Raw genomic sequence first — 15,558 nt, forward strand, 5'->3', positions numbered from 1 at the left:
GCTCTGCTGGAATAACACCCCCTGATTCAGTAGGCAGCACCAAGATTAACTTGCAGCTTTCCCAAAGCAGGGCTGCTGCTCTGTGCACATCCAGGCGCTCGCGTGGGGCCTGATCCCACATCCTTTGGAGCCCCTGGAAGTTTGGGAGCATGCAGGCATTAGAGCAGGACCCGGGGGTATTGTTTCCTGTGTATAATCCATTTGCAACGCTTAAAAAATGCCAGTGGCTTGCCTGCCCTTTCCCTGGGTTGAGTGGGAGACATTCTGGGATAAGAACAAGAGGGAGGAAGTAACAAACAGTGCCCTTGTCTCGAGACAGAGAGCTTCAAGCTCTGCATTGTTGGAGGAGCCGGGAGCGGAGCGCCGGGGTCCAGGTCACGCAGGGGACGCCGCGCAGTAACAAACAGGTCCGGGATCAGGAATGTCCTCTGCTCCCCTCCAAAGCCCCTCTAGTCGTTTGCACTCACTGGGGCTCCGTGTTGAAGGAGCTGTAGATGTTTGGAAACCCTCTGCAGAGGCTCTGCAGGAAGCAAGGGCTGAGGACCCGAATTCAGAGGCTCCTGCAGGTGTAAATTACAACACAGGAAGGCGCCAGGGCCGGGTGTAATTTCCCAGCATATTGTTTAACGTTGCCCACGCTTTAGGTTGCCTCGCTCCCCTTCCACGTGACATCTCACCTCGCCCCACACAAGCAGGCTGCTGCGTATTGGGGTGTGATTTACACCTCCAGCTACTACAACCTCTGCAATCTTTCTGGTTTCCTCAAACGAGGAAACCTTAAGCCCCATTTTGCAAAACTTTGTTCTCTGCTTTTGATGCTCCGCAGTTGCTAACTCCCAAGGAGCTGCAAGGTCTCTGTAAAGCTGGCAGTTTTGGTAGCAGCTGTGAGCACGTTGTTGGCTTTTAGTGTGCTGTGATCAAGCGCGCTGCCAAGTAACCCGGGGTCAGAGTTTTGTTGCAGAGTCCGTCAGGCCGTCTACATGAAAGAGGCTGCTTGTATTTAATAACAGAATACACGTATTAGTTTAGTGCAGCCAGCCGTGCTGATATTCTGTGTTGAAAGTGCTGAAATTTTATGTCTGCTCAACAATGTGACTTTCTTTTAAGGTTTGTCGAGAGTTTCAGCGTGGAAATTGTACACGTGGTGAGAACGATTGCCGCTATGCTCACCCTATAGATATTGCAATGATAGACACCAATGAAAACACTGTTACAGTTTGCATGGATTACATCAAAGGTCGATGCTCTAGGGAGAAATGCAAGTACTTTCATCCCCCTGCACACCTGCAAGCCAAAATCAAGGCAGCTCAACACCAGGTGAACCAGACAGCTGCAGCTGCAATGGTAAGGATGCTCTTCCCAAACTGTATTTCCCGTTGCTGAGGGGTTTGGTTTGTGTCTTCCGCGGTGCGTTTTGTGAGTGGCTGAGTGAGCTGCAGAGCACACGAGCAGTGTGGGTGACATCCTTGCATCCTTTCTGCGTGCTCACCGTGGTGTCAGGCGCTGAGCGATGCAGTAGCCCTCACCAGTTAGGGACACCCTGGCAAATCCTCTGATTTTCTGACAGGAGGTCGGGGGTGGCGTGTTCAGCAGCACCTAAAACAAGTGCCATCCCTGGCTAAGCCCTCGGGGTCAGTTCAGCTTCCTCGGTACCCCAGGAAAGCAAATAACAGCCATCACGTAACACGCTGTTGTGGGGACATCCCGGCCTGTCGAAGTCAGCAGCAGCATTTCTGCTGACACCAAAGCAGACAAGATACCGACCGTTCCAGCCAAGCAAGCTGAGAATCCCTGTGCCCAATCCCTTCGCTTAGTGAAATGCCCTAAGTCTCCATCCAAGGATGAGTAACTACATCTATGTGATGCCTAGGAACTGTCAGACAACGTTCCAGCTGCATTTTAATTTGAACTGTGACTTCTTACACTCCTGTAGCCACGGCAGGAATTCTAAAAACAAGTCAAAGAGGACTTAAAAGTACAGATCAGGTTTCCAGCTGCAGCAAATGGTTGCCGTTCTATTGACTGCAGTTTAATGGCTCCTATTTAGTCCAGCTGGGAATATGCTTCCCACAGTGCATTAGAGAAACCTAATTGCAGAGCTCGAATTGTCCAGAGTGGGCAGGATGTTGCCATTAGGAGCAAATTCTTCGCTGCAAAGGAGGCCGACGGCATCGGGCGCGTTGGCAGAGCAGGTCGAGGGAGGTGAGTGTGCCCCTCTCGGCTGCATCCAGGACCGGGCTTCCCGCTGCGGGAGATGCGGATGTCCTGGAGACACGGGAGGGTGCAGGATCCCGTGTCCAGAGCTGGCACTGTTCAGCCTGGAGGAGGCTCAGGGACACGTGGCAGTACCCGATGGGAGCGTATGGAGGAGATGGAGACAGGCCCTGGTCTCTTACCCAGTGAAAGAATGAGAGGCGATGGAGATACGTTGAAATAGAGTAGGTTCCACTTAAATATAACAACAAGAAAAAACCCCTTTCACAGCGGAGGTGTTTGAGCACTGGAGCAGGTTGTCCAGAGGCTGTGGGGATTCGCTCCCCTCAAAACCTGGCTGGACACAGCCCTGTGCGCCCTGTCCGCAGTGGGAAGTTGGGCTGGACAACGTCCAGGGGCCTCTCCAGCCTCGTCCCTTGTCACGCTTGGAATAGCTGATATTGAAACGATTCTTGCCTCCTTTTCGATCTAGAAATAAAGCCAGCAAAGCTTCCCTGAAGGGCTTTTTTAACAGGCAAGGGTTGCTTTTTATCGTGGCAAAGTATAATGCAAAAATTAAACAACTGCTGGCCTGGTAACATCAATATTACCTGGGAGGTAGCTTGAAGAACCAAATATATTGCAGTGTTCATTTGTCCTGGATCATTTATTTGTTAAATTCTTAACTATTTTCCTTATTGTTGAAATGACAACTAAAGTCTATTGAAAAAGATTCATCTGAAATGAAATTCTCATGTTCTTTCTTTACAATTGAAGTTTTACTTTTTCACTAATTATTTAGGACACTGTCACTTAACCAAAGCCAGTCCATGTTTTATTCATGCTGCTGGCTTCTCTTAAAAACGTAATTAACCTTATTTGTATGCTGTTAACTAGAACCTTTAAAATATTTATTGGTGATTTGTTGCATCACCCTGCTTCCAAAACAGCTTGCATTATTCATTGCCTTTTCAAGGCTTGATGCATTTACTGTACCTGTTGAGGGATAAGGCTTTAGTAAAGGGAAGGGTGCTGCGCAGTCACCTCGCACCCAGAAACAGGTGCCTTGCAAATTGATAAGCCCTTCTGAAATAGAATTGGAGTGACTTCGGATCTAATAGTGGAGGATACCTCTGGGCGACCCAATCCTGGAGTGACTCAGCACCTCGTAGCAGCTCTGCTGGCTCCTGCCTGGCTCGGCCTGTGCAGCAGATGAGCCGGGTGGGCTCAGTCCCCGGTTCGGGCACACACGGTGTCCTCCAACCTCCCGTCTTTGCCCGAGGTCCCTTCCTTGCCCTGAGCTCCCTGCAGCCGCTGCAGCGTCAGGGCCGAAGCCTCACGCAGGTTCCCAGGCACAGGGGCTGATCCCGAGCACATACCCGTGCCGATACCTGAAAACAACCCAGCAGCGTTGGGCAGCCACGCAGACACCCTGTGCTGTGCATGCCTCGTCTTCCTGATATATCGTGTAATGCATTCATTTTTTTTTTATTTTTTTCTCTTCACCTCCCCACGTTGTCGCTCTCTCTGACACCTCTGCTTGCTGTTTCCGTTTCTGTGCTTGGCTCCCCTCCCCGGCCCATTGCCACCCTGTGCTCGCTGCCTGCTCATTAAGACTCAGCCAGCTGTCACATCACTGAAGCGACCGCTCGAGGCCTCCTTTGACCTGGTACTTGGACCTTTCGCCTTCTCGCTTTGCACGTAGCCATCGTAGCTGCATGAGCCTGGTCTGTCGCGCTCGCGCCTGCGGAGACTGCCCATCCCAGCAGGAATGCTGTGGCCATCCGGCCGTGCCGGGCTGTGACCCCGGAACCGTCCCATGAGCTGTGGAGGACGCCGTGATCTTGGGGGTCTTGGGCAGCTCTGTGTTTTGGGGGATTTTTCCAGGCGGCAGGAGCTGGAGTTGCGCAGGGTGGTGCTTTGGTGAGGGTTTGGCTCGATCCCTCTGCAATGTGCTGCGTGTCCCCGAGGAAACGGGAGGCATGGACAGATCCTGCTCCTGCTGCTGAGCCTGGGCGGGTTGTCGTGACCTGCCTGGCCGCGCTGTGCCCGTTCTGCCCTGCCGAAAGGTGCTCGGTGCTGAGGCCCGGCCCGAACGCAGGGCCTGTCCCTGCTGTTGGTGACAAGGGCTGGCAGCTGCGGGGCAGCGCTGGCATCCCAAGGGCTGCAAGGTGGGGACCCTGCGGTCCCATCTGGCCGGGGTTTCTCCCGCAGGGCCCCGGTGGGAAAGGGAGCAGCAGGGACCTCCCTGTGAGCTGCCTTGGCTCGTGTCCCGCGTCCCGCTGACCTTTACCTGCCTTCTCGATGCTCTTAGTGATGCAGAAACCCCCCTCCCAGCCCGCGTCCTTCCAGCTCCCGGCTGCTGGGGTCAGCGCAGTGAACATTCCCTGCGGACACCGCGGCTCAGGCCAGGGGAGCTTCTGTTTATTTTATTTTGCATTACTTTGTTTTATTTTCCACAATAGAGGTGTTAAAATGTCTATTTCAACCACTCTTCGGGGCAAATTTACAAGAAAGTTTGGCCAGAGGCGAAGCCCCACCAGCAGCTCCGCAGGGCGGCCCTTTGCCAGGCAGGGCTCCGCACGGAGCTTCGGCGTTAGGAAATCCTCCGGAGCGGGAAATCCGCAGTGCTGCGCAGGGCCTGGGCGCCCTGTCCAAGAGCTGCTGCCGTGGAGGTGGTTGGGAAGGGGAGAGCCCTTTGGCTCCCGTTCGCTCCGAGCTCCGCGCAGAGCCCAGCCTGCTCAGACCCAGGCCTGGCCTGGAAGGGTGACGTTATTTATAACCATCTTCCTGCTGGACTGAGTATTCCCAGCCACGTTCTGGGGCTGCATCGTGTCCTCCAGGTGCTACCAGGGGTTCTTCAGCCCTCGGTGACGTGGCTCTGTGTTTGGACGGCGCAGCGAGGCCCATGCCCCTCGCACGGTGCTGTGTGAGCACGAGGGAAGTGTGGGCTGCTCCCAGGAGATAGGGATCTAAATGGAATTTCGAGGAGCAATTAAACTGTTTGCTGCAAGATTTAATCCAGTTCCTGTCTTGCAAAAAATAACAAGAGGGGGTTAACCAGCACATGGGAAATTTTGACTTAGGCATGCGTTGCATTTTTATCTGTCATTTATGCTGAAAGATTTCCTTCCATGCCAGGCAGAGAAATGACACAAATACCTTGTTCAAATGCTCGTAGTCCAGCAGGAATGTGGCTTTCCCAGCCCTAAAATTGGAGGCTGCTTGGCATTTTGGCTTGGAATTTTTCAGTGGGATCAGTGTGGACTATCACTTGGGTATTGAATAGCAAAAAAATAACCCTGAGCCTGAGCACTAAGACAAATGGTTTGCTAACATTGCAAAGCTTGTGTAGATGCTCCTACATGGGCACAAGGGCAAAAAGAAAAGTTCTTTGGGCTCCTCCACATGAGATTATCTTCTGAGAACCGACCGTTCCCAGAGGTGCTCTAGGGGCTGTCGCAGCTCCTGCCTCCCTCGCTCCCCAGGGCTCGTGTTAGGTAGATGTGGGGTAGATCCTTGTCCCTCAGGTGTCCGTGTGCTCCCTCTGACCACGACATTGGCCTCGGAAACGTCCCACGTGTAAAGACCCAGGACATCCCAGTCTGCAAGGCCTCAGCTGCTCTGCTTTTGGCACTGCAGTTATGGCTTAAGGGGCTCTTTGGAGCGGTGACAGTGGCCGACAGGCAGAGTCCAAAGTCCATTACGTGGCTGGTGAGTTGCTTTGCTGTAATTGGTGTTTTTTTTTCCTGAGGCAGATTTTGAAAGTGAAAAAATGTTTTGCAATGAGGTGTAGTAAGAATGATTTTAAGTGGCTAGTTCTGCAGCTGCTGTAAGCCTAGAAAACGGCTCTGAAGTAAATGGAGCTACCCCAGTGTCTGCAAGCCTAAACTCTGTTCTGGGCCTGGAAGAAGACTCATGGGGCCACCGTTAGTGAGCAGGATTCCTTCTTGTCACATTAAACATTGGCATCAATGAGGCCTCCCCAAGAGTTATAAACACATAGTGCTCTCCCTAAAAGACCTCATCCTAAAACATGGATCTTAATTGAAAGATTCTGGTGTCTGCTTCTGGGAAAGCTGGCCTATATTTGGCTGCTGCCTCTGATACTAGCCAGAAGAAATCTAGAAAGGTATTGCTAAGGCCTAATTCTAGTACTGAATATCTGCTGGCATCAGCAGAGGGTGGGTGCATGTCTGAGGGCAGGTGGCAAAAGCAATTCCTAATTCTAATTTTCTTTTTTTAACATTTAAACTACCCAAAAGCCACTGTATGAACAGAGATAGCATGGAGTGGTGTTTTGCTTGAAAGTATTTCCCTTAACATTTCGCAGATGAGCAGTCTCCTATAGCAAACTAATTTTTAAGTGTAACCTGCTTCTAGATGGTGACAGCTGTTGTGAGCTTTCGGTTGTGTTCTGTGGTGTGTTTCTCTTCATGGTACTTTAAAATCTCTTTCCACATATCCTTTCTTAAAATTGCTGTGTGTTTGTGGTCTTAACCCTTCGCTAGCCAAGCTTCCTTCATTACCCGCTTCTGCTGTCATTCGTTCATTCGAAAAAATAGGATAACCCCAGTTTTCAGCCCTTGCTTTGCTCCATGATGTAGAACACAACTAGGCAGAAATGACCTGATTCTGCATGACTTCCACGTGCGTAAATCTCATTGACGTCAATGGGAGTGTTCCATGCAAAAGGACTGCGGGGCATAATTAGGAAGGACCCTTTTCTATCACAATGTGAAGAAAGGGAAAAAAAATGTGGTTTCTGCCTTGGTACAATGAAAAGCTGTAAATCATTAGAAACATTCCTGTCTCTGAGAACCTGACATACTACTTTGTTGTTGAGACATGCTTCGTGAATGATGAGTAACTCGCTGAGAAAAGTTCCTGAGTTGGGTTAATGCCTTTTACCAAGTCTGATCTTGAAACGGGTTTGACTGGCTGCAAGAAGCACTGTGGTGTGATGGAAGCAAGCGAGAGGATTTGCTGCCGAGCGAGGCCCACCCAAACCTTGCTCCAGCAGCAGATCTGTCCATGGCTTTTTCCACTGGTGTTAATGAGCAAGCAGGATTTTGCTGTTGGAGGCCTTCTTGTAGCGCTGCGCTCCTCAAACCGGGAGCAGGTCCAAATCTGCTGTTCTCGAGCTGTGCAGCTGTGGCAAGCAGTGGAGAATCTGGCCTGTTCTTGGCTGTGCTGTTCAGGCTCTCCGACAACAAGGAGAGATGCATTTTACCATGAATGTGACATTCTGTGTGTAATTGGCACCAGCCACCCCGTCACCACCCGAATGCCTCGGTCACCTGCATACAAATGTGCCCGTGTCCACACACGGGCACGAACGTGTAGGCAGGTATCGAAATAGGCAGAGGCAAGCAAGCATCCCGTGTGTTCTTCCATGGCTTTTGTTGCTTACGCTAGTCTTTTGATTTAAAAATAGTTTTATATTCTATTTTTTAGCTGGTAGGTTTTTTATTCCTTAATGCTTGTTGCCTGCAACTGCTTTTTGTGGTATCCTGCCCAGGAGATTGCTTCTCCCCTTCCTCCTCCTCCTCTTCCTCTGTTCCTAAGTCAATCCTACCAAAAAGCTCCCTTAGTTTTTCTCCTCATTCTGGACTCTGCCCCCTTCTCCTGCTGCATTTACTAAAAGTGCTCAGTGAAGTTGTGTTTTCACCTACCACTTTATCTGTGTTGTAGCTGCTCTTCTGTTTCCTAAGTTGACCCACTTGCAGGTGATTTACAGCCAAGACCCCCCCTATTATTTATTGCATGCGTTATCTACCCTCGTTGGGGTGCCTGGGTTTTATTCCACTTGTCTTTAACGATTCCCTCGTCCACAGGCCCTGCCGCCTGGTGCACTTCAACCTTTACCAAAGAGGCCAGCACTTGAAAAAAACAATGGTGCCACCACAGTCTTTAACCCAAGCGTTTTCCACTACCAACAGGCTCTAGCCAACATGCAGTTGCAACAGCCTACGTTTATCCCTACAGGTAAGTGTCTCCCTGCTTTCCTCATCACATCGTTGCTTTCCTCTTATGACCTAGAGATTGAGCTGCTGACAACAGCTTTGTAGGAGTCCTTAGCAGAAGATCGTTAGTGTGTGCAGTTTCATTGTAAAAATCCATGGAAAGTTAATGTTTGTTGTTTGACGTTTTTCCTTCACCCCCTACAGTCCAGAGCTTTTGACTTGTAAAGATCCCTTCTTAGCCTTCTTTGTTTCGTTTTTAAACAGTCAAACTAAGAAAAATGTCTGCATGTTTCTTGAATTCATACTTCCTGTTTCTTCTCCTTATGGTTCAACTAGTTAATTCCAAATTAATTCTTTGACTCTTGTGTAGCACAATCATGGGCTCATGTTAAAATGTTTGTGGGTCTCCACACAAAACAGCCTGCCCACTTTAAACTGCAGGTATCTGTCTAACCTTGGGTCTCTGACCTACGTATTGCAGCAGCCACGGTGTTTATAGGGGGAATGGTGTGTCTTCTGTAAACAGGAATTACAGAATCCTCTTTAAAGACATATTTTTCCCCCTTGCTTGTCTTTTGAGCAGTACAATAGCCTAAGCTTTTTAAAAGCAATTTAACTCCCCAGCTTTTATTGTACCTTTCAGGTCTCAGAGTAAAATTGAAAGATGCAGTTCAGTAATTCATACAGAAATCGAAATATTGACTTGGCAGATGTGACTGCTGACTAGCCAATTAACCTGTATTCACTGCAGCCAAATGAAAAACAAAAACTGCCTAGAGTAGTAAGTATTACAAATGGCTGAATTAGGAGTATTCCAGAGTCGCTGGCTCATTTTTAGTATCATTATTTTCATTGTGGAGCATCATATGAAGATGAACGGCTGATTTTTTTCATGTTCATTGCTGCATTCATTGGCAAACAGTATCTGTAAAAATACACAAAGTGCTTCTAGCTGTCCCCATGAAGTGAAACGGGTTGGAGCCCTTGCTCTTACCCTTCTCTTGAATCAAGGGAAGACTTGTCAGAAAGAGCCCGATGCCGAGACCAAACTGTGTCTAAGGGTCCAGAGAGCTGGTCCCGTCAGCCCGTGTGCCGTGAGAGCGCTTGGAGATGCTCGGGATCCACCACATGCCAAAGCGTGTGCTTCCCGGAAAGCGTCGCGTGCACGCGGAGCTGGAGGGAGAGACTCGAGCAGAAGGCCTCCCCCTTGGGCCTCGTAAAGTGCTCTTGGAAGGGATGGGCTGGGCTCACCTTGCAGCAACTCTTGGAGATGCCAGAAAAGAATATTTCTACCCATGGGATGACTTTTTCTTTTCTGTCTGGTTTCCTGACACCAGGAAGTTTTGAGCACCTCTAAAATGTCAAGTCATGGAGCTGACAACACATTGCAGTTCCTCGAGGTCACAGACTCCAGACCCGACGTTGAGAGGCATATTCCTGATACAAGCACCATCAACTATATTTTACCCAGAACTCACAATCCTCCTGGTCCCATTAACGGCGGTGGAGCCGATGCAGAACAGCTCTGTTTGGCACCTGCTCTTGTTTAAGGACATTAGCTGGTCAGAGGAGCAAAATGTCAGTCAGGGAAGTGGTCTGTGATGAATCTACCTTGGTAGACAAATCTGCCCAAATCTGCCCTTCCTCCAGCATCAGGTCGTGGTTTTGGTCTCAGCGTTTGAAATTATCTCGAACTAAGCAGAGAAGTGGCAGGTAGCAGATGGTAGTATAGGGAGAGGAAAAGAGCTCCTGTTTTTCTTAGTTTCTCCTGTTCAACAAGAAATCAGTGTCATGGTTTACCCCTAGGAGAAGGTCAGTGTGTGTAGACAACAGCATCACCACTAGAACTGTTTCAAGTCCGGAAAAAAACTGCCTCTTTCAGCTTGAACTAGAGACTTTGAATCCCAGCCTCTGCTTGCAGGAGTAAATTGTTTTTGGAAAGTCAGTTTTAACATGAGTGTGCTGTTCCTCTAAGAGCAACTCTATGTCTGCTGATCAGAAAAATCAACACACCTTATACCAAAAAAACCAAAACACCCCACAATCCTGTTCTGTAGGTTAGATCACTTCTTTTATTACCTGGGTGGGAGAAGAAATAAATTCTCTACCCAAGAATTCAAGAATTAATTTGGTTTGCTATGATCTCTTAAAACTGAGTTTAAACTATTTATGTATCGATATGCAGAATCTGTTTTGCATGTGCTTAAATACTGAATGCTGCAAAGAGAATACCTGCTTTTTAGTTAAAGTGATTTCTAACACTGAAGCTTCACTAATGAAATATCCCTTTTGTTCATCTTTCCACGCTTCAATGCATGGTGTGCAGGGTCAGTTCTGTGCATGACACCCACTGCAAGCGTTGGTAGGTTTTTCTACACAAACTTCTCAACTTTTCCTAATCTGAAAGAGACAGCAAGATAGTATGCATCAGTGAGAACCTGGGTGGCTGAGTGGTGTGACTGTCTATTCACTGTCTTCTCTGAGGCTTAAATGGTTGTATCCCTTTTAATTTCTGTTCAGTGCAGTGTTTCATGTGACTAATCAGAGAATCTGAGGTGATGCTTTCCCTCCCCTGTTTAGTTCTGCTGCAGAGACAAAAATCTGTCAACTGAATATGTCTTTACAACCTATTTAAGTAATCCAGCAAAAGGAACTAGCAATGGATGCATCCTGTTGGTTAATCTTTTATGAGGTGTGCTAGAGTTTGGATTTTTCGTTGTCCTTCTGAGGATATTTTAAGAATTTGATGAAGTAAGGCATTTAGGGTCAGCCCCTTTGCCAGAACGGGCTCTGTTTGAAGAGCAGGAGATGCAGAGCTTAAACCGGACGAGTCCTAATTTGTCTCCTAAGGTGTCTGTGAGGTGCCGGCTTTGCAGGGAGAAGGACTGTAAGGAAATGCCAGTGCGTGTGCCCCGGGATCCAGCAGAGCAGAAGGGCTGGGGACAACCTCTCGGCAGCCGCAGGAAGCCCCTGGGCTCGAGCCCGGGCTCCTGTTCCTACAGGGAAGGCTCGGGGGAGCGTTTCCTCCGGAGCCGCCGGCACAGCAGCGCGGCTGAGCACCGAGCTCCCGTCCTCGGCCGAGCCTCTCGGTGCGTGCCCGCTCCGCGCGGAGCGAGGGCAGCGGGAGCAGTAGTCCCGGGAAGGGTGCAGAGCTTCCGCAGAGCTTCCGCAGAGCCGTTTGGGAGCAGCCTGCAAGTCGGTAGCTCTGGCAGGACGAGCTCAGCGCTCCGCTGTCAAACTTCTCCATCCCTATGGACGGGTTTTTCCACCTGAGAGCGACCGCGGTGGTGGTAGCAGCACAGTGTTACCCTGCTTTGAACCGCGTGATCGTCCCTGCAGACCGAGCAGCCAGGTCTGGTGGACTCTGGTGCCTCAGGATGACCCCACGTCTCTGCCTCCTCAGGGCTCGTGCTGTTCTCTATGGGACATGACAGTTGACTCTGGTGACCTCAGGGGGGCCCACAGCTGGCCAGGTGTGGCTGGTGGGGTTCCCAGCTCATTCCCCCTCCATCCCTTGGAGAAGGACCTAGGTGAGGCCATCGGCTCTTAAGAACCATCTGCCACCCCACTCCTGGCTCCCTCTGGCCAGGAGGAACGGGTGGCTACAAGCAGGGCATGGCAGTGTCCCTCCTCGGGATCTTGCCGAGCTGAGGACAAGGTGCCAAGACAGCCGTGCTCCCCAGCATAGGGGATAAAGAGCCAGTACGGAGAGCCCGTCCTGCCGCCCGGCTCCATGGAGGAACCGGTTGTGCCCAAAGGGCGAGCAGGAACCCTCAGCGCAGGCGGTAGCGTGAGGACAACAGGGACACTGAGGCCTGCAGAGCAGGTCCTGCTCGCAGGGGGGACAACCCGCCTGCTCGGAGCCTGGTGGCCGCAGTGGGACCCGCGGCGGGGGACACCGGCCCAGTCCGTGGCGCTTCCCCGCCATCCCAGGCGCCCCCCAGGCGCCATTTTGAGTGCTCTTCCCGCCAGGGCAGAGTCGCAGCCGAATCGATGCCCTCCTTTTTCCTCTGTATCCCCAAGGAGGGGCAGCGGGTTGGGGGGAAGAACTTTGCCGAATCCCGTAGGACCACGTAGCGGAAGGGCAGCGCGAACTTGCACGGCGGGCGCCGGGGCTGCCGGCCGCTCCTCGAGGAGCCCCAGGGAGGAGAAGGGCAAGCGAACCCCTTCGACGGGGACGCCGCAGCCGCGGAGCCGCCTTGCCCGGCCAGATCCCAGCCGTGCCGAGCGCCTCTCCCGCCGAGGCGTTCCCCGAGGGGCCGGGTGGGCTGGCGCGCTTGCCAAAACGTCCCCGTCCCGTCCCCGCCACAAAGCAAGCACCATGCGCTGGCTGCCTCTAACTCCCCACGGGTGCGAGCTGCCGTGGGCTTTTGCTAGCACGCCCGCCCCCCTTCCCTCCCCCTTTGGAAATCTGGCCCGCGGAGTCTAATACATCATTGTTCTGCTTATAAATGTACTAAGTGTTGAGAATGTTTTGGTTTTTTCCTTAATTATAATTGTAATTGGCTTCTCCCCTTCTCTCTTGTTTATTTTTTTTCCCAACGCTGTCTTGCTTTGCACTGTGATTGCATGCTGCGCCCCGATGTATCCTTCATGACGATGTCACATGGCTTGTTGCTGCGATTCCTGCCACGCCCCCAAAAATCCACCACATGTTGCCATGGTTACATAACCGCTCCACCCTCCCGTATGTCGCTTCCATGGTTCCCTTCCGAAAAAAGTGCCCATGATGCACGGTGCTACGCCCACCACTGTGTCTGCAGCAACAACTCCTGCCACCAGCGTCCCCTTCGCTGCAACAGCTACCGCCAATCAGGTTTGGCCCTTTCAATGGCTTTCTTTCACGTGTTGAGGTCTCGAGGGCACGGCGGCCCCGCGCGGCGTCCCCCGAGCCGCCGGCGTCGTCCCGCCGGCCGCCCCTTCCCCCGGGGATGCGGAGCAGGGGGTCCAGCCGGGCGTCCGGCTTTTCCGGAACGGCCCCGATCCGGGCGGGAGGGGGAGAAAACGAAGCGAAAAAGCAAAACAAAAGGCAAAAAGATGGTAAAACGCCCCAAAGGTGCTGTCGCGCAAGACCCCGCAGCACTTCTGCTTTCAGTCGCGAGCAGAAATACCACCTCGAGCATCCTTCCCCGTGGTATTTTGGCATGGCCTGTCCTGGCTTGAAAGTGGAAGTGAAAACACAAAGCAGCTTCCCCACCCCGACCCTGCCACAAGATCAGGCTCTAAAAACCGAAATTTAAAAAAGGAGGGAGGGCAGGGTGATACTGTGATGATTCGAGCTTATTGAGACCAGGAACGTCGCCCCTCCGTACAGCAGCTCCCCTGGATGTGCAGTACATGCTGTTGTGGCACTGCCTTCAGTGTAAAGGGTTTCATGCATGTTTGCCTAGCCATAATTCTCTCCAAAACGTCCCTCTGCGGATACTGGGTTGTGATGGCTGCTTCTGCACCAGTCCTGAACTGTATATGCACAATCTGTCCTGGTGATGCTTCTTGATAATTTGGTGTGCCACAATTTTTTTTTTTCCGATTAGACCAGGGAAATTTCGAGCAGAAGGACTTTCCCCCCAATACTATTTTTGCATTTTTATTCAGCTCTTCGTCACGCTCTCGAGTTCAGAGTGATTGCAAAGAAAACCGGCTGACATTTGATTCTCTGGGACACTGTTAGCAATGCTGAACGGCAGTAATTTCTCAGGCTGGAGAACAAGCTAGCCCAAGGTCGTAAGGCTTGCAGTAGAAATTGGCCTGTGTCAGTCCTAGGCAGTGCTTTACTGCTTGCAGGAGGTATCGCTGTTCTCTCTCCGTGCTTGGTGGTTATTTTCAGGTAGACAAGGTCCTACTCGTACCGGTCACGAGAAGAAAGCTGCGCAGTGTTCCTCTATGGCTCTCCGAGTCCTGTGCTCCTTCAGCCAGCTAGTTTCAGGGCATTTCTCCATCTTTCTTACTGTCTATGGAGTTTAAACTCCCAGGACAACCGCCACCTACTCCACGAGGCTTTAGTAGCCATGCAACTACATGGTGTTAATGCGTGGCGAAATAGAAACATCTTGGGAATAGATCCTGTTTTCTAAGACACTGATGTACTTACTAACCAAAACTGAAGACTGAATGAGCTCAAGACAATGTTTTAATGTGTTGTGTTCTCTGTTTTTTTTCACTGTAGATATCCCAGTTATCAGTAGATGAACTGAGTAGCAGCATGTTTGTTTCACAGATGTAGAAGTTCCCGATAGAACAGTAAGTTCCTTTTTGGTATTACTCTGGTCGATCGCTTTCCCCAAGGGCGCTGCCTCTCCCCAAGGTCCTCGTTTGGGCAGAGGGACTGACCCTGCAGCCCCAGTTCCTGCCAGCTCAACTGAATTTCAGCAGGTGCAGCAGGGCTGTGGAGCAGCCCCATTCCAGCACATAATGTTGCCTCGTGCCCAAATACCTGCCTTAGAGCAGATATACCTGCAAAATATCTGCCCAGAGCGTCCCTTCCTGCATCCCCCCGCAGTCTGGCAGTTGTGTTTGCGGCTGCCCTGGCTCCGGCAGCTCCAGCTGCCTCAGGGATTTGGGCCCTTGATGGTAGAGACTGTTTTCTGCAGAGATCTGTGTATGCTGTTAAGAGCAGGATGAAAGCACAGGCAGCATATCCTTCACCCCATTTGCAGATCCTCGTTTTCCTTAGGTTGCTGGGTTTCTCTGAGGGGGAATAACGGAGGAGCTTGTCCTTTTTTAAAATATTTTTTCATTTACACAATATAATTTTACAGTCTGAGCAGCACTGTCATTCTTATTTTGCTTTTAGTCGTAAATGCTAGCTAATGTTCACGAGAGAAAATCCCTTGGGAGTTTCAGTTCATTGCTGTATTTTTACCCCCAAGAGAGTAAAGAACAGTTGAGCTCGCTCAGCAAGAGGTCACCAGACTTTCCCAGTGCAGGACATTAATATATACAAATACGCAGTCTGTATCCCCCTTAAGTCATGGATTACAGGCAAGTACTGAAATGCTGGAAATAAATTTGGGAGGCAGTTCTCAAATTATGTCTTTAGCAATAGACAGAAGTTACCCATGTTGGTGGTGCCCCTTATCTCTTCTGACCTGAATAAACTGTCCTCTCTTTATATGACCTGCCAAGCGTGGCCGTGTATCTCTGTTGGTAAAGAGGTGAACGCTCAGCTATCCCCCTTAGCAAAACCATTCTGCAGTGGACTGCGTGCTACTGCCCTAAACACCAGGCGTGATGACACCTGCCGTGTTAAACCCCTTTTTACACCACATGCAAACCATTCTGTTCCACCCAAAAGGGGACGATTTGCATTAAAAAAAAAATAATAATTTTTGAGGTCTTTGAGATCGTTTCCAGCGTTTATTTCGGGGCACTTCTTATTTTCTTAATTCTTTTCACTTTG

At 50.6% G+C, this 15,558-nt stretch overlaps 1 protein-coding gene across 7 annotated transcripts in view; it reads left to right on the plus strand.

Moving 5' to 3' along the window:
* The window catches only part of MBNL3 (muscleblind like splicing regulator 3), a 420,262-nt gene that overhangs the window by 403,243 nt on the left and 1,461 nt on the right, over nt 1–15,558 (plus strand). For 4 of the 7 annotated variants that reach the window (XM_088538484.1, XM_088538486.1, XM_088538485.1 and 1 more), the window contains 5 exons: nt 1,108–1,344; nt 8,031–8,181; nt 10,486–10,521; nt 12,881–12,975; nt 14,326–14,399. In XM_088538484.1, the coding sequence (XP_088394610.1) occupies nt 1,108–1,344; nt 8,031–8,181; nt 10,486–10,521; nt 12,881–12,975; nt 14,326–14,382 (576 nt within the window). In that variant the 3' untranslated portion in view covers nt 14,383–14,399. The remainder of the gene's footprint in view (nt 1–1,107; nt 1,345–8,030; nt 8,182–10,485; nt 10,522–12,880; nt 12,976–14,325; nt 14,400–15,558) is intronic. The other 3 variants (XR_015914237.1, XR_015914238.1, XM_088538488.1) reach the window with 2 other exon arrangements.

Source organism: Tinamus guttatus, unplaced genomic scaffold, assembly GCF_059628265.1.
Source record: "Tinamus guttatus ecotype Peru unplaced genomic scaffold, ASM5962826v1 Tinamus_guttatus_pri_ptg001087l, whole genome shotgun sequence".
NCBI lineage: Eukaryota > Metazoa > Chordata > Aves > Tinamiformes > Tinamidae > Tinamus > Tinamus guttatus.